This window comes from Dipteris shenzhenensis, chromosome 15 (genome assembly GCF_047967505.1).
Source record: "Dipteris shenzhenensis isolate YYH24624 ecotype China chromosome 15, Dip_SZ_1.0, whole genome shotgun sequence".
NCBI classification, from domain to species: domain Eukaryota; kingdom Viridiplantae; phylum Streptophyta; class Polypodiopsida; order Gleicheniales; family Dipteridaceae; genus Dipteris; species Dipteris shenzhenensis.
In genome coordinates this window covers 23406345-23428391 of record NC_141610.1, presented here as the reverse complement: position 1 = coordinate 23428391, position 22047 = coordinate 23406345, and the positions used below count along the sequence as shown (strand labels likewise).

General features: G+C 44.9%; 1 protein-coding gene across 1 annotated transcript in view; it reads right to left on the bottom strand.

Moving 5' to 3' along the window:
- LOC147893560 (ARM repeat superfamily protein) overlaps nt 1-22047 on the bottom strand; it is a 76029-nt gene that overhangs the window by 39096 nt on the left and 14886 nt on the right. The window contains exons 6-13 of the mRNA XM_087386455.1: nt 15487-15560; nt 15242-15348; nt 14972-15154; nt 14357-14788; nt 13035-13311; nt 12801-12875; nt 12287-12651; nt 11995-12184 (exon numbers count right to left, since the gene is read on the bottom strand). Of these exons, the coding sequence (XP_087242581.1) occupies nt 11995-12184; nt 12287-12651; nt 12801-12875; nt 13035-13311; nt 14357-14788; nt 14972-15154; nt 15242-15348; nt 15487-15560 (1703 nt within the window). The remainder of the gene's footprint in view (nt 1-11994; nt 12185-12286; nt 12652-12800; nt 12876-13034; nt 13312-14356; nt 14789-14971; nt 15155-15241; nt 15349-15486; nt 15561-22047) is intronic.

The window sequence follows — 22047 nt, the reverse complement described above, 5'->3', positions numbered from 1 at the left end:
GTTGAATATCATTGACAAACCAACTTTAAACACACACGAAACAGAGGCTAGAATGCCCCTGCTTAGAAACCATTACACAAAAGATGCAGATTGGCTCCAAATACCTTGGCATCCCTTTTGGTATTTATTTATTGCTTTTTTCAATGGAATTGGCATTTACAACAAGGGCTCACCCCTTGCACTTTGCTTCACTGGCAAATCCATTGTTAAAGCACACCTCCAGGAGGCAACAAATCCACCAAGCAAGGGCTAGCAGGAGAAATTGGCAGCTTGGAGAGAGAGAGAGAGAGAGAGAGAGAGAGAGAGAGAGAGAACTCAGCCTGGAGAAGATCATCAACAAGAGACGGGGATCCGTACAGCCAGCAATGAGCATTGGGGAGCGTGCAAAATGACCCACACAATCAGCAATGAGTTGGGGTGCATGTAAATAGTCTGTACGATCAGCCAATCAGCATTGGGCTGCGTGAAAACAGCCATACAGCAATAATGACACCTCGGGATGCACCCACACAGCAGATGCCAGCCAGCCATACGATCAGAGATCTGCCTTGAAATATGTGAAGCAGGTCCATAGAGCAATAAATGTGCATCAGGCTGCATGCCAACAGGCCTCACGGCAAAATGTGTGGAAAATTTCCCGTAAGCCTCAAAATGCGTGAAGGTTCTCACAGGGTGCAAGAGAGAATTCCGTGCATCACGTAACAGCCTCAAGGTGCAAAGCTAGAGAGAGAAATCCAAGGTAGAGAAAGAAAGAAATTTATATATATATATATATATTAACGTCCACGGAAAGCCTCGAGGGCCTATGGGACAATGTGCAAAACACTCCAAAAAGGGAAAAGAACTCATACAAGCCACAAAGGGCTGGAGCAAAGGATGTGCTAAGGCCCTTGCTGAGTACTATGCAGAAAATAAAATACAGAAGCTCAATAGCTCAGTAGCTCAAGCAAAATCAAGTGTAAGATATATCACGTGCTATCTGGGGTAGGCTGAGACTAGGGTTGGAACTCGGAAGCTTAGAATCCGAAACCCGGCACCGTGATGGCATGTGTATGAGCAGTAAAAATGTCTCGGATCTGCATCTGTCTGGCAGTCTCACGCTGTGGTGGCAGAGGGGGACGCGATCTCCTCGATCTTTGAACTCGCTGAGCTATGTTCAGAGTGACCCCTCGTCTTGGGCGGTCTCCTCTGAGGAAGGTCTGACCTCAATAGAGGGTGCTCTGGTCGCTCTCCGTATCCCGAGTGGACTCTACACCCCTCTCTCAAAAATCCAGACTGCTCGCATATCGGCTAGCTCCTCCTCCTCCACCCCAATGTGTCCTAGGGCTGACTCAAAGGCATAGAAATCTGTGACCCGCCGCTGTGTCTAATCAGCCTCTGTATCATGTACAGGATGAGATAAGGACTATGTCATCAACATATAACAGTATCTATATCATAAGATCAGCCAGTGGTGATCCTACGCCTCCTAGGCGGTCTATGGAAAAAGTGATCTCATCAATGTAGAGCCTAAAAAGGGTCGATGAGAGGAGACAACCAAGCTTCACTCCGATCATACTCTTAACCCAATCCGATAGACCACCTGGGGCACGGACTCTGCCTATGATTGACTCATATAGACTCATCACTCCCCATATCAATGTCTTTGGGATCTGCATCTCCTGTAATCTCCTGATCATGTGAGATCGTGAAACCATGTCAAATGCCTTTCGAAAGTCTACAAAGCATGCATAGACCTTCTGGTGTCTAGATCTCACCTCCTCGATGATAGCCCTCAGAGAAAAGACGTGATCTAGAGTAGAATGTTGTCTCTCGAATCCTGCCTGTCCTAGTGCCCGTTGCCCCCGAGCCTCTATATGACTGCCGAGCTCCCTCTCTAGAACTGGTTCATAAATCTTGGCCAGCGTATGGCCAACCATGAGGGTATGGTAATTCCCGATCTCCATAGGGTCTCCAGCTTTGTGTATCGGCAAAATGGTGGTGGTGCTCCAAGTAGGTAGGAAGCCGTGACATACAGCCCAGTTGAACATCTGTGCTAGGACCGAAGCTAGAACCTCCTGTCCGTGTGCAAAGTGCTTGGTCCGTAGACCCTCATGGTCCTACGCTCTCCGATTGTGTAGTCGACGAAGCACAGCTCGTATGTTCTGTGTGGTGAACAAGTGACGGGTGGTGGGCTTGGGCATAGAGGACGTATCCGACAGTGTCTGCATCTGCGCATCATAGAGGGAACATGCGTATTTGTGTGCCATATATATGGGTCAGTGATGGGAATAAGTGTTTTCCCTTTCAATAGAAACCCCCATCCAGTGGTCGGGTCTCCTCCTCGAAAAGAACTGACAACCTCATCCATCCTATATGTGAGGAAGGCCCACCTCTTACGACATGTTAATCGTCGAAAGATCCTATGCGCCTTAGGTGACGTCAGGTGACCCAAAGCCCGCTCGTGTATGAAGTATGCTCTCGCCTCTCTGCACTCGTCGTCGAACCAAGGGTTTTGAGGCATCTTCCCATCTCGGAGCCGCATGGATTGGGTCGTGGGAAAGGATCTGGTGGCAGCGTTTTGTATAACTGAGACAAGGGTGTCGGATGTGCTGGCAAGGTCTGTATCATCTCCAAGTAGGGCCGAGAGCTCCCTAGATAGGTGACTCACGTACACTAGGTCAAGGGCACAATCAAAGTGGATCTGAATGCGTGCGGGCATGGAAGGCACTCTCTCTGTGGCTGGCATGATGGCAGAGATATGAAAGGCCAAGTATGAGTGGTTAGCTCAGAGTGGGGAGGGGGCTATGGCGAAGTCGTGTACCCGTGAGACAAAGTCTAGTGAGCATAGCAGATAATCTACCATACTAGACCCATCGGCGATCTCAACATGTTTTCCCTGCATAGTGGCTTGTTAGGCTGCCATTTCTTTCTTGAGGTGCTCATTCTCCGATTTCAGCTCATCAATCAGCTTACATCCCTCTTCTGAGGTCCCCTTTGTGTCCTTGAATTGCTTCATTGGTTCAGTTCTTCTTGGATAGGTGGCTGAAGCTCCCCTTCCTCCCAATGTGCCCCTGCCTTTTAACTTCTCATTCTCATCTTTGAGAGTGGCGACTTAGACTTCTAACATCTCAATTTGGGAGACAAGAGAGTTGGTTTTCTCATCTAGCATTCGAGTACCTCTTTGGCCCATTCGTTTGCATTTCCCCTTGCCATTTCTTCATATCATCTTGTAATTGAGCACGTAGGTTGGAGTGGAGAGCTCATCGTTCCAGTTTTCCCCTAGTTTCTTTTGTATGCATTCAATCTCAGCATCATGAAATTCACACCTCCTTGATTGTTGATAAGCATCCTTTGATATTCTTGTCGTCTATTTTCTCCGATTTGGTCCAGATGACACTATACTTATGCTCCTTTTCGCCTCTTGTTTTCTGGTCTTGTGGGCTGCCCATTGATCCCATTTGGTCCCTTTCTTGATCAGTGCTGAAGGGCTGTTCTGTATTTGCAGGTATGATCAGTTGGAGAGGCTTGTAGCAGCCCCCCGTGCAGGGGAGGTGGGGTGGGTCGGTGGAAAGGTTTGTCGGGGCAGGCAATGTGCCTACCAAGGGCCCTGTAGGGGCTACTCCTAGCAGCCAAGAGGGCTGCTGAGCTACCACCTAGCTCGCAGCAGCTCCACGGAGGGGCGCAACAGTGTCAGCTCCATGACGGAGCATACAGCAGCAGCAAGGGGGCTGTAAGCAGTCCCTTAGTGCCCCCCCGCACAATAGCATGATGGTTGGAGCAATCCCGCGGAGCAGAGCAGGGACCTACAGGTCTCGTGGAGCAAAGTAGACTGCTTACATGCCATCACGTGCAAAACCATGTGGCTCATTAAAGCCAAACATGCTTTCACATGCAAAGAGGAGACTGTCATGTGGCTCATTAAAGCCCCTAACCCACTTACCAATGACACACTTATGCCTTCCCTTGGGCCCAACATTTTGAGCTCTCTTTTCCTTGCCTTGGCCTAGCACTTGGGCCTAGTGGGTGCACCTAAGGATTGGACCCACTTCTAACATCAAATCCTAGGGGCTTTTAGTATCCACAGGTTTATTTGCATATAGAAATCATGTCCCCAAGACATAACAAGAAGAGGAAAGAAGTTCACTTTGATAAACATAATCAGGTCTTGTTAAAGATTGACAAGAGGAGGATCAAGTCCGTGAACAAAAGTACAAGGCTGTTAAGCTAGCATTGAAGTTCTACGCTCCATTCCAAATTTCACCAGTAATGTATCTAGCACAGGGGTCACGAGTATACGAGTTGAGATCACCAGCTCACTGGCGTATTTAAAATGTTTTTTATGTGTACAAGGTGATGAGATACTTCGGTGATATTTCTACAGTTTTGGCGGTGATATTTCTATTGTTTTGAATATCCAACATCAAGAGGAACCCGAGCTTGAAGACATGGTTGAAGTTATTACTCCAGACACATTGTATATCAAAAGAGTATGCGTCGAAAGAAGAGATATATGTATCTATTGAAGTTTAAAACCAAGATATATGTATCTATTGAAGTTTAAAAATCAACCAACCAGTGATTCAAATTTCACAATGGATGAAAGAAGAATTCTTGTTAGAATTTTGTCTAATACTTGAAGATTATAAAGAGGCTATGAAAATGAAGTAACGAAGAGAGAGAGCATACACGAGAAAAGAGGCAGCCACGAAGTGATCAAGAGAATCTCAAGAAAGATTTCAGAAGGGGACTTTTACTTATCCAAGCAAAAGGGAGTGTCATTACATGAAAAATATTTATTGCTGATTAGTAAAGTTATCAGATTTAGAAACACTGAACTACTACATTAGAATACTATTATATTATGCACCATTTGGGTGGTGTGACATATGTTTATATGTATGATGGACATTGATCAAGATTCTTATGGCAATTGATCATATGAGTAGAGGGCTCGTGATGTTGGAGCCACAGCTTCACATGGCACAAGTACAAATTATTTTATGAATGAAATAAAAAGAGTCATGCATTAGGCACCTGGGTGGGGTGTTAGACACATTAGAGGGCACTTTTATAAGGTCTAATGACCCTTGGGGGAACTTTGGTCATTTAATTGAGTAAAGTGTATCCAAACTGAGTAAATGGAGATTATTCACAAAGAATTACCATCCCCTTCATGTCTCATTGTGCGCCTTTTTTTTCATCATTCACACATCTCACACAGCATGCTCGTTGATTTGCTTGAGCAAGACAATACTAGTCCCGGGCACTCTTCCCTATTGAAGGATCATATCTTGCGTCGATTTCTCTACCCCTACGTTCTTTGTTGGTTGCATGTCATTGCACTCTACAGTAATCACACAATAATCTGAAGCATGAGAGAGTGGAGAGAGGCTTTTGCATTTCACGCTTGTTGCTTTCTAGACACCTAAATGGGTGCACCAAGAAACAATTGGTTTGGACTTCAAAGGGCTCGAATATTCAATGTAGATAGTAGCGTGTGGGGCTATAGATTGAGGACTTTTGCAGGCTATGTCGTGTCAGCATGGAATGTTGTGGCTTATTGTTGTGTGTCTAGGATGAGGTGGAAAACCTTGGAGCTTTAACTACGAGCAAGTTGCACGGTGACCCTATTTTTTGGGATGGCTTGATGCCTATCATGAGATTGAAACTGCACTATGTTGTGTTTTTTGAGCATGAGTTTGGGCATGTTCCTGGATTCCTCTAGATCTATGCTTTTACCGTATTAGCAGACATGCAAATCTCACCTTGTGAAGTTTTCCTCCATGTTGTGGCCTGCTCATATTGCAATAATTCTTTCTATATTAAGTGGTGTGTTGCCTTATCAGCTAGGTTTAGAAGCTCGTCTGGGAGAGACTAAAATGAAATAGTTCACAAGCAGTTGTAGCTTGAATGAAGAGATTTTTTACTACTTTTTTATTAGCCTTCTCCTTTAATGCTAGCCTTCGTCATGGCTGAGTCTGCCCTTCAACTCCGACAGAAACTCAGTATGAAGACTTCCTTAGAGCATGCTATTGAGGCTTCTTAGGATGAGGCAAATAAGGCTAAAAAATTAGATGCAGAAGCTCAGTTTAAGGTACAGTTGGCAAGTGAAGTGGACACCCTAACACAGTTGACACACAACCTTGCTGAAATTTTGAATGCCCCTTCCAAAAGCAAAAAGGCAGCTAAAAGAAGCAAAGGCATACACCTCGACATATACCCTTTGGCGGACAGCCACCCGTGATGCCTTCAGTTGGTCCTGGAATGGGAAATCCCCAACAGGCCAACAATTGTCAGTCTGTTAACCAAGGACAGCAAACTTTCCCTCCCTTGATGCATCCAAAAACTTTGGAAGAGGCTCTGTTTTTCAGGCAATGGTTGGACAGCCTATGTAGGAAGATAGAAGGTGAACCCCTATCAGTAACAGTAGTAAGCTTAAAATGCCAATATGATGTATGCCAATATAGGGATGCAGCCCGGAATGCAAATGGGAATGCTTCGGATGATGGGTAGCCATGGGAAGTGGCAATAATGCACAGAGCATGGGACAAATGATGGCACCTCCATTTTTGCAGCCACCTATATATGACAGTATTGCACCTAAGGGTAAACTGAAGAACTTCAAAGAAGGTTGGGCCGCAGTAAGGTTTGAGACTTTTAATGGAATGCAAGATAGGCTGAAGGTTGATCTTTGTGTAGCAATTGGTCAGAAAGGCAGCCACCTTTCTCAAAGGCAATGCACTTGAGTGGTGGACCAACTTGTTTCTGCAGGGTAGAGTTCCTACAATTCAAGCAAGTGTTTTCAGCTGCTTGGCTCACAACCACCTTTGAGGTGGATATAATGACAGCTTGGCACAAGCTTATTGCAGCAAATTGCAAGAACCTGAAGAGTACAATAAGAAGTTCTGGAAAGCACTGCTGCCCGTGAGTTCTTACAGGCATGTGGAGCTGTCCGAACAGATCGAAATGTACTGTTGTGGGCTGCCCAAAGAATCCGGTACTGCTGCACTAAACTAAAGTCTCTAACTCATTGAAAATGCCACTGCAGCATATGCCCTCTTGTAGGGAAATACTTCGGGGTTCAGGGGCAGCAACCGAAAAGCTCCTAAAAAGTTTAGGAAATTTGGACAGCCTTCTAAGGCTCGGTTTGTTATAGAACAGAGGCGAGTGCCACCTTGACAGAAGATGATGGTCGGAGAGAAGAAGGCAATTTATGATGCCAACAAGTGCTACATATGCAAGGAAGAGGACCACAAATCATTTGAATGCCTTAACTGAAAGAGGAAGTACCCCTCATAAGAGCAAGGTGAGCAAAGGGAAGAAAGGAAGAATGACCAGAAGGGTAAGAAGCCAAAGCCCACAGCTGGTCTTATGCTGGATGTATTTGGGGGCAAACAGAATGTGAATGCCACGGAGCTCTGCAGAGCGGGGGAAAATCCGTGACCAAATAGCTTTGTTCTTCTTTGACCCAGGAACCCATGCCAATTTCATCTCTTCAGAGCTGGCTGGAAAATTGGGCATCAAAGCAAAAGAGATGGGACTTCTTTGTGATGCAGATATGGCTCGTCCTAGGAACGGTGAGTCAGTCACTCTGGTAATTGGCAAGTTACACATGCACATTCAGAGTTATGTGGACACAGAGGAGTTCTATATCATGCCTTTGAATAGATGCGATGTTTTGGCACTACAGGGTGGGGGCTCTTTGGGATGCCAGAAACAAAACGCTAACATTGACTCATAGTGTCAAAACCCATGTTTTGGATGCAAAACTAAAAGGGAAGTCTATCCCAGTTGTATCTCCTTCAGCTATTTCTAATGTAATGAAAAAGCATCTTTCAGCATGCTTGGTTTTTGCACAAGAAGAACATTCAGCTGAAGAAGGCTCTAATCTTTCTAAGCTGGAAAAAGAGAGGACAGATTTTCTTTTTCATTTTCAAGATTGCTTTTCTGACTCTCTACCACAGGAATTACCTCCAGAAAGACTTGAGGATCATGCCATAGATATAATCCTAGGAAGCAGCCCGCCAAACAAGCCTCCCTACAGAGTTAGTGCAGCCCAGCAGGAGGAGATCATGAACCAGGTAAAAGATCTCTTGGACAAGGGGTTGATTCATCCCAGCTCTTCCCCCTCTTATTCACCAGTGTTGCTTGTGCAAAAGAAAGATGGATCCTGGAGGATGTGCATAGACTACAGAGCTCTAAATAAGATAACAATCAAGAATAGATTCCCTATAACCACGATTGATGATATCTTGGATAGGCTAGAGGAGTCTCCAATGTTCAGCCGTATAGACTTGAAGAGTGGGTACCATCACATAATCATCAGGTCACTGAAGCCATGTGGGCTTACAACATCACCCATAAAATGTCTACAGGTCACACTCCTTTTGAGTTGGTGAACGGTACTGAGGTAGTTTTACCGCTAGAGATAGAGATTCCTGCCTTGAGATTAGCCCAAGAACAGAGGATGACAAAAGATGAACAGGTAGAGGCCAGGTTGGTACAACTTGATAAGTTAGATGAGACTCGATACCTTGCACTACATCAAACAAAGATCCAAAAGAATCAACAAAAGGCCTGCATGGATGCTAAGATTTGCAAGGGATGGGAAAGACACTTTGCTGAGGGAGATGCTATGCTATGCTTTGATAATAGATTGGACCACCGGATGGATAAACAATTCCTTCCAATGTGGACCGGTCCATATAGTCATTAAGGAACGTAGCAATGGGTCTGTACAAGTTTAGGAGCTGCATGAGCCACATGGCAAGAAGGTGATCAACAAGCGTTATCTCAAGCCCTTCTTTGTGCTTGATGGTCCCAAGCATGGAGATGCTGCGTATTCCCTGCCTAGGTGTGTTGTACATAATCCATGGTAGTTATATTATTAAATGTTGAGGTGGCATGGTTCCTCCATGTGCCACCCCTCCACCTAGGCGGCCCCATGCCTAGATTTAGTGAGACATGGCCCAAGTACCAGCCTGAAGATGTGCATAAGACAGCTTTTATGTAAACTACTCGGTGCTTTCTATCAATTCAAACAACGGATTTTGCAGAGGCATTTGAATGAGATGATTGCAAGTTGCCAAACACATATACTTGAACTTAAGAGTTTGCAATTAAGCTGGAATTAAGACTTATACAGCTTAAACACAAAGTGACATCATTGGAGAATGCAATATGATTGAGGGGCCAAGACGGCCCCCCCCCCTTATCCAGGCTCACTTTATTCTTGAAAATGGAGATACAAGACCAAGGTGCAATGCACCTTCCAAACTGATGAACTCAGTGAAAACCTAGGACCTAGATACAAGACTCAAGAGCATATGTATAAGGTAGACAACAAAAAGGAGGACTCCAAGCTCAGGTTTCAGCTCTTGGCTTGCCCAATCCACAAGGAAGAAGCCTGCAACAATCACCACTTACATCCAACATTAGAGACAAACACTAGTTTCTAGAAAGATAGTAGAAACAACATGAAATAGTGCTGTAAATGAGATAAACTTGACAATACAGGCTCCCTTCGTGACTTGACCCTTTTGTAGATGAAGTCCTTGATGCCTCTGAAGCTACCTTAGGTGAGGAGAGTGTGGAAATGGGGCTGGAATGAGAACAGCTTAGAAAAACAGCCTGTAGGCTAGAGAGAGAAAGATTTTATGGAGTGATAGCTGTAGAGAGAGAGTGCCAATGCTGATCCCAATTTCTGCAAGGGAAATGGGCTGGAACAGTAGAGAGAGAAATTCTGCAGTAGAGAGAGAAAGACTGCAGCAGGAGAGAGAAAGGGGCTGTGACTGCTCTAGGCTAGGTGAAGGAGAGAGGATGCTGCTGCTGTTCCAGAAGAGCTAAGAGGGGGCAGATTTCTGGAGAGGAGGGGCTGGAACTGTAGAGAGAGAATGTGCTGTTGTAGAGAGAGAAAGTGCTGCTGAGGTGAGAGAATGGCCTGGGGAGAAGCTGGCTGCACCCAAGGAGCTGGAGAGGTTCTGCTGCATCATCCAAAAGGAGGGAGAAGAAAAGTGACGAAATTTTCATGTGTGGAATGAAGGGGAGAGGCCTTCTTTTATAGGCTCAGCCCCCCCCTAGGCCTAGAGTGGAAGGTGGACACTTGTCCCAGATTTTTGGTGGGCTGCAGTCCCAAAGAGGACAGCCCACAACCTGCCCCAAATCTACCAGATTTGGGGCCAAACACTTGGCCTGCATGCTCTGCCACTTGCCATGCATGCTGCCACATGTGTGGGACAGGTGGACTGACCTGCCAGCTCAGATTCCATGTGGCAGTCTGCCACGTGTCAGCTGCCACGTCACTCCCAAAAACCCTAAAATTTCAAAGTTGTCAGAATTTAATTCTGATCACACCCACGGGTTCCTAACAGCTTAGACTATCTATTGACGTACTCTAAGGTCATAATTGAGCCATACTGAGCTCATTTGTTTGTCGTCTTATCTTGCATCTCCATTACTCTTGGCATGCTGCCAGGCCCACACCCAAAGCTCAGGGAACATTCTCTTGAATGGTTCCTAGGTCGGTATGCAATCTGTGCATTTGATTGGTCCCATGTTTGGGTACTCAGGTGGGGTGTGGTTTCTAGATGTCCCTCTCAAAGAGAGGCCATCACTCTTGTGGGTCACTAATGCCCATAACCCCAAGCAAGGGGGTCCACCCTCAAATGCTAGACCTAGTCCCCATTGTCCGTAACTGAACAGAAGGAAAACATTTCATTTCTTAATAAGCATACTATTGAAAAACAAAAAGAAATAGTACCAAGCAAGTGGATACATGTTGAAGCAGGATGACATTTTAGAACTTCATGTGGCTTGTATGAATTCCTTATTGTGCATTTGCGTTGACAAAAGCACCTGCCACCCTCAATAGAATGATCGACAGAATCTTCAGAGAGCATGTGGGTACCTTCTTTGATGATATATCAGTGTTCTCTAAGAGTGAAGCTGAGCATAAGGAGCATCTAGCAGTTGTCTTTTGCAGAGCTCAGGAAGCACAAGCTGCTAATCAATGCCAAGAAGAGTGAGTTCTTCATGCACGACATCCACTTTCTGGGGCACATAGTGTCCAAAGATGGAGTCAGGATGGACCCTGCCAAAGTTGAAGCCATTAGGAATTGGCTAGCATTGAAGAATATCCATGAAGTACACAGCTTTCTATGTCTATGCTCGTACTACAGGTGGTTCATCCACTATTTTGAAGAGAGAGCATCGCCCCTCCATGTTCTACAAAAGAAAGGAGTGCCTTTTAGGTGGGATACCAAAGAAATTGCAGCCTATGAGGAGCTTAAGGAAAAGCTATGCTCCGATTCTGCCATTATCTTGCCAGATCTACGCAGGTCCTTTGCTGTCCAATGTGATGCCTGTGGGAACAGCATAGGAGGAGGGCTTATGCAGGATGGAAGCGTGGCTGCATATCAGGGCAGCAGCCATATGTGGGCTGCACCACCGCTTCCCACTCCTTTGTACCCTTAGTTTTTTTATAGAACCATATGTGGGCTGCACCACTGCTTCCCACTCCTTTGTACCCTTGGTTTTGGTATGGATCCTTCATAATTTTCTTCTTTTAAAAGGCGGGGCAGACCAACAATATAAAGCAAAAAGATTCCAGTCGGCCAGCTTCATCTAAGAGCTTCTTTTCAAATGTGAGGCAGACTAGCAATATAAAGTGAGATAACTTCAAGCAGCTCAGCTTTGTTTATAAGCTGCAACCTGCTTTTAAGAGTGTCATTTACAATGCGACCCCATCAAGTTCTTTACCGTGGAAAAATTTTAAGTATTCAAGGACGATTTTCAGATGAATATACGAGTTCAGGCACTTGAAAATGCAGTAGGCTACATGATGGGTCTATACCAGTAATAAGAGACCGTCTAATCAGTTGCTACACTCCAATAAATTGCATACCTTGAACACATATCCAGGAAGTCAGATACACTCTTCAACACATGAGGTGAATGCCAAGCTCAAAAACACGAGGTGAATGCCAACCTCAAGGTATCCAATAAATTACATACCTTGAACACATATCCAGGAAGTCAGATACACTCTTCAACACATGAGGTGAATGCCTATACCGAACTGCCAAGCTCAAAAAGTCACTAATGCGTGACGATAGCTTCATCTTTGGAAAATGGGACATAACTTTCAACTCAGATGAGAGTGCTACTGCCAACATGTATTCCCATAGCTCCTTGGAAGTGTCCTCTGCAGACAAGTGACCAAATGCAGCGAGAATAAGATATAAAAGTACTTACACGCAGATAAGCCAAAAACAGATATGTGGCATACAGTGCAACCCCTACGCACCTTTAGATATTGACAGCCAAATATCCAAAGCAAGGATGTAGTTCCAAGCCAATGAGCAATCCTGTTGCCGAAACAAAACTACATATGGGTAGCAATTCAATGCTGCCCACAAGACAGCAGGCTCTCGTGACCATGTTTCTGAGGCCAAACTCACATTTCTTGCCTCTTTGGATATATTGCCCTCCAGCCTTTGCGTAGCATCTTCAATTACAGATAAAATAAAAGAAACTAGCCTGTGCAAATTATCAGACTGTTCTATCACACGAAGTAGTGAGCTCTGTACATTTGTTCCTAGCTTCTCAAAGAAATCCATCATCAAGGGAAGAACATCCATGGGATGTATATCTATGTATTCATCAAAAGTCCTGGGCATTAACAAGGCAACACAGTGAATGCATCAAATCTTGTAATCCATTTTTTAGATGACAATCCTCTATTCCAATTAGATAGCAGAAACAACAAAACAACGTGAATATAAGACACGCATAAAAACCTCCAATGACATGGGTAATACCTGAATAAGAAAGGTGCAAAGGGTTGAATGGCAACGGTATCTTGCTCCAACAAACCACGAACAAAATACAGTAAACTATAGCAAAAAGCTGTCAGTGAGTTCCCATACTCGAAAAAGGGGATGTGAATAAAATCAGCCTCCTTGAAGTAAAATCACACCAAAAAATGAAAATTCCTTGACAAAATAGATTCCTTCAATACCTCAACTATGAATCATTCTTACCACAGCATTTACCTTGTATATTCTGAGCAGCTCCAAACTAGTGTCCATGAATGAGCATGAGATACAATTGCACTTGGCCCAATGCTACCCCCAGCAGCTTGGGAATGACTCTTTATGATTCCTAGTATGAACCTTACAATTTGAAAAGCAAGCTGAGATGTAGCAGCCTGACACACTCTAACAGATGCCAAAGGTCCCATTGACGCTTCAGACAGCCCCCTTTTTTTGTCATGTTGGAAAAAATGTAATTGCAAAAGTCTGCGCGACAGAGCAAAGAGTGGCTCAAAATCTGCATGCAAAAACCACTAACCGTGAAAATGTGCATGCGCAAAAACAGCCATTATAAAATCTGAAAAGAGCAACCACATACAACCATGGACACCTTGCACATCAACCATTTAGATTATATGATTCACTGGCAAATGCTCTCACAGCATGAAATCTATTGTACCAAGAAAATATTATGGCACGCAAGAGCGAGCGAGCGAGAGAGAGAGAAAGAGAGATGCTTGCAGAGCATGAAATCCATTGTACAAAGAAAATTTTTTAGAGAAAAAGAAAGAAAGAAAGATGTGTTAACGTCCACGGGAGGCCTCGCGGGCCTATGGGACAGTACACCAAAAAGAAAACTCATACAAGCCTCAATGGGCTGGAGCAAAGGGCGCACCAGGGCCCTTGCTGAGCACTAAACTATGCTGATCTTATGAGCTCAAGAGCTCAAACGAGAGTTGGTGCAGCTCATATTATCGGAGGGAACAGAGGCAGCACAGAGAGAGAGAGAGAAGAAAAAGAAGAAGAAGAATATATTATCGTCCTCTGAAGACCAAAACCGGCCTATGGGACCTGAGCAATACAATATCACAAGTACATGAAAGCTCCTCCCGAAGATGGGAGGGTGGAAAGAGAAACCACCTTCTAGGATTCAGGTGGATTCCTATGCTTGAAGAGCTTATACACAAATGTTCCTAAAGCTGAAGGTGACCCTTTATGCAGCAAATCAGCCAGTTTGTTATGTCCCTCAAGGAGGTGATTGAACTCTTCCCTAATGTGTGCATAGTGAGGGCATATCATTACCATGTGTTCTTCTGTTTCAACCATACCTTGATCACATAGTTGGCATATTCTACTCTCCCTTGGCATCTTTTTCCATCCCCCTGTTTCTATTTGCAGCTGGTGTGATCAAGGTAGAGAGAGAGAGAGAGAGAGAGAGAGAGAGAGAGAGAGGAGCCTGGTCAAATGTAGGGTCCAGGAAGGGTATGTGCAGAGAAGCGAGAAAGAATAAGGGGTTGGAAATTTCTCAAACAAAGTAGTAACACAGATATTGTATGGTTTACCAGAAACCCGAGTGCCATTTCTGAATTCAAGGACATCATTGAGTAAAGAAAGTACACGAGCCATTTCCACCTGCATGTCCTCCTTTTCTTGCGCAGCGCCTTTTCTCTTTCTAGAAGATATTGACAAGCCAGTTTCCTGTGCAAGCTTGAGATCCACATTTTCAGGACCTGCCAATACACCTGTTTTTGTGTCCTCTGTAACTTTAATGTCTCCGTTTCCTCTATGCATTATGACATTTGCACTCTCGTGGTCAAGCCCATTGCCAACCAGGTCCTTGCGACTGAGGGATGCCTCATCTTTAACATACTCAATCAGCAAGGAGTCAACTTCATCTAGTAGGCAAACCCATAGCAATGACAGTCTCTTACAATCAAGTTCTTCACAAAGGCGGCAAAAAGTCTGTGACAAAACTTGAATCACAACCTGTCCACCTGCAACATTTCAACATATAACACCTGTAGTGAGACGGAAATAGCAAGCCCACAAGAAAGTGGAGTACATTTTCATGTTATGATTCACACGGGTCTGCTCGAAAAATTTAGTGCCTACTTGAAGCCATGTAGGGGCTCCTACTCTCAGGCTATGTCATGATTTGAGAAAGTTGTGGCCTCTACCAGGATCTTTCCTTTTTGCTTTTTGGAACGTTGAGCTTTCCAGAAGTAGCCGTAAAACAGGCTCAGCCCGAGAATGTAATGTGATGCCAGGACCCTTCAGTGTGTGCCATAATAAGAAGCTGCAGCTGGTGACATTTTCCTTTGAAGGTTTGCAGGAAACTTCAGTGACTATCCTTCTAATGCCTGCATGTAGCACCATCCAAACTCACATCGGATTAGCGTGTCACAGCTCTGCTAGGCCTGCCAAAAACTAGAAGAAAATATACATACCTTTAACCAATTGTTCTAGAGAAGTGTTCCTCAATAAGTAAGAGACAGATTCAGCTGCAAACTCTTGAATATAGGACCGATGATAATATCGAAGCCGTTTTGTTGCCCTGGAAATTCATTTACAAAACACATAGCATCTCAATCTACCAGCTTGAAGTTTAAAAGTGTATGGTTCTTGAGAGAGGCTATCAAAATGGAGAATGTAAAGCTTGTAAAACACATAAAAGTATATTTCTATCACTTACTTCAACACATAACCAATATCCTTTGAAAGAAGCTTCTGCATGTACTTGAAAATATAAGATGACGATGTAAAGACCTGCAAAAGAGGGGAAGATAGCTCAAGGTCTAAGCCAGCAAGTAGGTCAGGTGTCATCGGGCAATTTTGACACAGATCTAGCCAATACAATACAATTCTGTTGAACATCCAATCCAAATAACACAAAGCATGAATACATATCAAATCATCCTTCACTTGAGAAGGTATAAGTGGAAATAGCAACCAAAGGTCTCTCGTTTTCTCATAACCTTTCCCACATCATGAACACTGGCTGAAATTCATTTGTCTCCTTTACATGTTAAAAAGCATTAAGAAGGCACCTACCCTAATCCTGTGGACCCTTAGACTTCAGGTCCCATGACTTGCGATGATTCATTTCTATGGCTTAAAAATTGAGATTCATATTTCTCTTAATATGGGGAGGGGAGGATTTAGCCCTAGCCAGAGGATTATTGATTTTGTTAAGCAGTGTCTGTTAGAGCATAACTAAAGACTATGGATTAAGTTAGGCAGTTGGCATATATCTAGATGAATCCAGGAACGTGCCCAAACTCATCCTCTAAAAATACAACACAGTGTGCAGTTTCAACCTCATGATAGTCACTCATAAAATTGAAAACCATAACTCCATCACGCATAGCAAGGACTAGCTACTATGACATTTACGAGCAGTAGGTTAGACCTTAAGGCCTAGGGTAATCCATGCTTTGGTTTTTTGTCACTGACATGGTTAGCGAAACTTCAAGGGGCTATGATGTGGCATATCATTCTCACACATCCCTCGAAGAAGGAAAAGATAGGTGCCACAGTGATCAGCAATGCGTAGCTTTGCCGCATGTCACATGGACATGCACTCACCACTCCACACACTCAAGGCCAGCCAATCACGTCAGAACCCATGAATGTGATTTGAAGACAGGTCACAGGAGGGGCTGAAACCCTACCTTCCACAGCTTCTCCATTGCACCTCCTCACGTCATGTTAGGGTTTTGCTTAAACGGTTTAGCAATCGAAGGCAGCCTTCAATTGCTGCTGTTTTACATCATGTGCACTCTCCATCTCCAAAAGAGCTTGTAGCCTTAGTGTGCACTTGGTTCAAAGTTTGACTGGGAGCCATCTCCAATGCAGTAGTCTTTGTGGCTGCATTGCTGTAAATTGTCTAATAGCTGAGAACTGATTTTTCAACCTGTCCTTAACGGCAGCAAGGTTATCGTGATCAGAAACAGAAATGTGAGCTCCCTGGCAGTGAACAGATATATCTAGATGAATCCAGGAACATGCCCAAACTCATCCTCTAAAAACACAACACATATTGCAGTTTCAATCTCATGATAGTCACTCATGAGGTTGAAAATCATAAACTCCATAGCACATAGCAGGGACTAGCTACTATGACATACCCACCAACATCATCAGCGCCCAACTGTGGGTGTAGACCATAGTATAAGCACATGCTCTCACACATACAAATCCACACACCCACACATAATGGAGCATCAATTTATACAAAGGTCTTCGTTCTGAGTTTCTGTCGGCACTGGCAGACTCAGCCGAGACAAAGGCTAGCACTATGTACAGAATCTAAAAATGAAATAATTGTCTTTCCTAAAGCTGAGGGTGCTTGAGGAACTACTATGAACTCTGATGAACAATCTTGGCCAAGTACCCATTCATAACCAATCATGTTTCCATATTCTGAGCGCATGAATGATGAAAAATTATTTCATGATTGAGCACAGTATCCTTCAACCTCATCTCTCGAAGGCCACTGCAGGTCCTCCATGATCTAAAGACACTCCATCCACATCCACATCCACAGGGCCCATGTCTCTGTCTCCGTCTTTATATGTATGTATAAACAATAGCTGAAATTAGAATGGTTTCCGGAGATCCAGAATTGTTAATACTAGATCAGTGCAAAATGTAACTTTCGACTCCATCCTGCTGTCTTTCCTTTCCCCGACCATCTGAGTTTGTCATAAAGTGTAGCTGCCATGTGAGAAAAATGATAGACAAAGAGATGTTAATAAGAACATAAACCAAAAAATGGCATAACCTCATACACACAACTATTCTAGCCGTGCTTTGACTTAGCTCATACAATCCGTACATTATCCATGGCACCATTTGTGGCCCCAAATACAGGACTTTCTTTTTGTTGTCGATGAGCAAAGAATTGTCTCAAAGAAAGAAAGTTTATTAAAGTCTCCGAAAGTCCAAATGGTCTATGACAATGAAAGCTAAGGGTAGGACCACCAAAACGGGCACCCGTACCCAAGGCAGATGCCTATGACGTGAAAAAAGTAATACATCGCACTACCTCATTGCGAGAGAAACACAAAAGGGGAAAACACCAAGAAAAGAAGACCCTAGCCGTCTACCAATCAGTCAACTGTCCATCCGAGTGGCTAGACCTATGTATGTTGTTAGTGGTACCAACTCCATCAGATGTCTAACAATGGATCGAGATCTGGTGAGGGCTGGCATCCAGGATGAAAACGAGGATGAAAACCAGTGATGGATCGCTGCTAGTGCGTGGCCTATCCGGGTCTAACCCCCCTCCTCTATAGTCTCCATGATGTAGCCCGCTGTCTAACAAGTGCTATCGCGTGTTTTTTCAAAGATGACTATTCGATGAAGTGCCGAGCTGCTTGAGCTCTCTCCTCACATCGCTGCCCCTCCCTCACCTTCTGCCTCAGCTACCCCTCTGCATCTCCCCTTGCTTCGCCATTCCTTTCCCCACCTCCTCATTGCAATCCCCCCCCACCTGTGCTTGCAGCTTTGGGCTGTGCTTTGCCCACGTTGTGTGCACTCAGCCTGCGCAGCTAGGGGCTCCAAAAGGTGGAGAGCAGCCCCCCTTTGGAGGCTGCCCCCCTTGTAGAGGGATCATGAAATAGTATCGGGCTGTTCGCACCTCCTCAAGGATTTCCTGGAGCAGGAAGCCCACCTCAAAGGGCTGCTTGGCATTTGTGGTGCCCTCGCAGCTTCCCCCTGGTGGTGGCTTTTCCTCGGCGTGGTCGTGGTTGCCCTCTCCCTCTTCATTTTCTTCGCTCTTCTCCTCCTGCGCACCCTTGGAGTAGAGGTTTCTTGGTGGTGACCCTGGTCTGCTCTTATGGCAGCACCCTCGATTCCCACTACCGTCAAGGTCCTTTTCTCTCTGGAAGATAAGCAGCAGATGAAACAATCACTTGAATCACTGCAGGATAAAGCAGATGGTAGGCAGGATCGTGAGCCTTACTCCTACGAGGCGACAGGTGCGTGATTGGATCCAAGCGAGCTTAGCATTGAAGGTGACCCCATTCAGGATCTCACCATCTATGGTAGAGGAGTCTTTCTACATGGACATGACGCACCGTGTACTTCGCTTTCTAGTGATGCTCCGCTTCCCGGGGCTCCCACAAGAGTACAGATCCATTCTTCCGTCCATAGGTCGCGCTTTTGGCACAGTGCTGGAATTCTCACTGGACATGGCAGGTTCAACTATAGCAGAGGACGGGGTCCCTAGACTCCGACTAGAGGTGGACTGCCCGGGGTCCCTTCTAGAGGAGATCTATCTTGAGACTCTAGACAGGGGGGAGCTCCACCAGATGCTGGAGATCTCAAGGTTACCGGGTCAGTGCCTTCGATGTCAGTTGATGAGGCACATGGCACGGGACTACCCTAAGGTCAGAGACGGGGCCCTCCCCTGCCTCCGCAGGTTCACCTAGGACAGCAAAGTTTGTCACAGGCAAAGAGACCTTAGCGCGCACATAGAGAGGAACACTTCAGCATCAGCAGCATTTGCAGCAGGAGTCCCAGACCCCTTGGGTGGAGCCATCCGAGAAAGTCTCATCCTCTGGCGTTTTAGGGCGTACAGAGGGGGCACTCCATGGCTGCTCTCCTTGAGCCTGGGAAGCTGCCTCACTCTCTGACTGCATCTTTGCCTTGGCCTTCCTTGTGCGATTCCACCCTGCTTTCTTTGTTCTCAACCTTCCAGAGGACACATGGGTGATTGGGGCACAAGGTATGCATCCACAGGCCCAAGAGCAGGATGCGGGATCCCTAAAAGTTCCAGTGTCAAGAGGTCACCACACAGTCTTCGATTGCAGGCAATAATGTGTGCAACACATGTTTTGAACAGATGCGCCACCAAGGCCTTTGCGAATTTTTACACTGTTTGAGGCTTGGTATAACAGGAAACCAAGGTGGACTACCTCAGGGTGTTTGGCTGTGTAGCCTATGCACATATGCCTAGTAAGTTGAGCAGCAAGCTAGATGATAAGGCAATAAGATGCATTCTTTTTGGCTATAGCAGTGAGAGCAAGGCTTACCATCTCTATCGAACTCGGATCAGTCTGTGACTGAATTTGATGGACAGCTGCAATATAGGAGCTCAGGATGTGTTGGAAGGGTTGATTCCATCAACAGTTGAAGGTACTTCAGGGCAGCCAATAGAAAATCAGTATATACAGTGTTTTCATACTGATGCACAGCAGCCTTTGGAAGCTTAGGATATCACCTTGTGCACTTAAAATTTCAGAAGTTGGCTGCAATTAGGCCACATGAGCATCTCCTGTAAACTACTCCTGTCGTTGGATGCAAGAAGATTGTCTAGCACCGAGGGCTTCAAATATTCAAATTTGAGACATTTTATATCACATGTGATCATCCCCTAAGAGATATTCATGCCTAGTGAAAAATAGTCATAGTATCAAACTCTTTCCCAAGGACTAGTGATCCATAATCACATTGAGGAACTCTTATAAAAATGTTGGCTTCATTTGGAGAGAATTGTATCCCACACAAAGGCCTCCAAAATTTATGTGCAAGTCCTTAGATACTCCAACGGAAAGTGCATCTAGCCATTTCCATCAGAGACCTGTTCTTTCTCTCAGTAACACCATTTTGCTAAGGCGTACAAGGAGTTGTGCACTGATACATAACACCTCTTTCCTTCAAGAATTATTTGAGGCATCTAACGCATAGTCCCCTCTATCTGCTCTCAAAGTCTGCACTTTGCATCAGACTTATTCTCAGCCATAGCTACAAATCCCTTGAAGCACTGAAAGACATCAGATTTTTCTTTCAAGTGATACACCCAAGAAAATCTGAAAATCATCTATGAAAATAACAAAATATAGATGCTGTCCTAGAGATGGTGTCCTCATGAGCTGCAAGTTTCTCTCAGCTCTAACAGATCCATCTCTAGGAAAGGCATTCCTGTGCATTTTTCCCAATAGGCATTCACAGACCTGCCTAGGAGGAGTCTCCGAAGAAGGCATATCATGTACCATCCCATGTCTCTATAACAACTGCAAGCTGCTATAGTTCACATGGCCAAGTCTAGCATGCCAAAACTTTGCATTTTTCATTTCAGCAATCAATGTTGCCACATGCATTAGATGCATTGTTGTATGGGCATCTTTGGCATCCCATCTCCTATGATCCTATATTGGGGGGCAGCGGGTGCGACTGGTACAACTGGCCTCTCCTAAGCCTGCTGTCCACCTCCTTGCTGAGGTGTACCAGGAGCAATGACGGCATCTCCTGGTCAGGCCTCTTCACCTATAACATAACCCCATAGGTTCTTTGCAACCAAAAGATCCTTAACCATAAAGCTCCACACATAATAATTGTTGCCATCCAATTTATCCGCTTGGGTCAAAACTCCAAAAACATCCCTAATACAACACACACTTTATTTCCCGTGGTTTTTCTTCTGTAGAGCCCCCAATCTCCCTAGATGGGCCTAGATTGCCACATTTTTTTTGTAAGGCCACACTTAGATGTTCCTGTTTACCCTTCTTGGGATTCCTTCAAACCATTTGCCCTACGCACAATTCATAAGAACACCTAGACCTTGGACAGAGGATAGGTGCGAGGAAGGAGCTCGCCCCTCTGCCACAGACAGCGGGAGTTGGTTCTAGGTTCGATTTTTCCTTGTTCTTTCTTGCTTTGCAGCTTTTTGCGGTGCATGCGTGTTGTGTGCAGTCCTTTCAGGACTCCAACAGATTCTAGTAAGCACCCAAAGGCAAGGGTGATCCTATGGAAGGCCTAAGGATGGTGTGGATGCATGTGATAGCCTTGAGGCTGCCTTGAGCTCAGTTTGCCAGTGGTTTGGATGCCTGAATGCGGTCATGTACAGACTCTCCCTCATCCATGTGCATATTGAAAAGCTGGTGCTGGAGACTCAAGATACGAGAAGTGTTATCTGTCTCGTACAAGTCCTTCAGAGTGGCCCACACCTCCAATGACGTGTCAGCCATCTGGATATGAGAAATTACAAAGTCCGTCGTCATCCCTATGATTAAATCCAAGGCCTAGGCATCTCTATCCTCTCATGGTTCGAGCTCATCTTTGTCCACCGGCATCAAAATCCTACCTTTGTGATGTGGGGGTAAAGGCACTAATGCCACCCTGGTACAGTTAGTACACTTAAGTACAGTTAGTACATTTGTTTGCTAGGTACACTAAGTACAGTGTACTTAGTGGTTGTAACCTTATCCATTAATATAAAAGGTCTACCGTGTGCTTGGGGAGGCACACA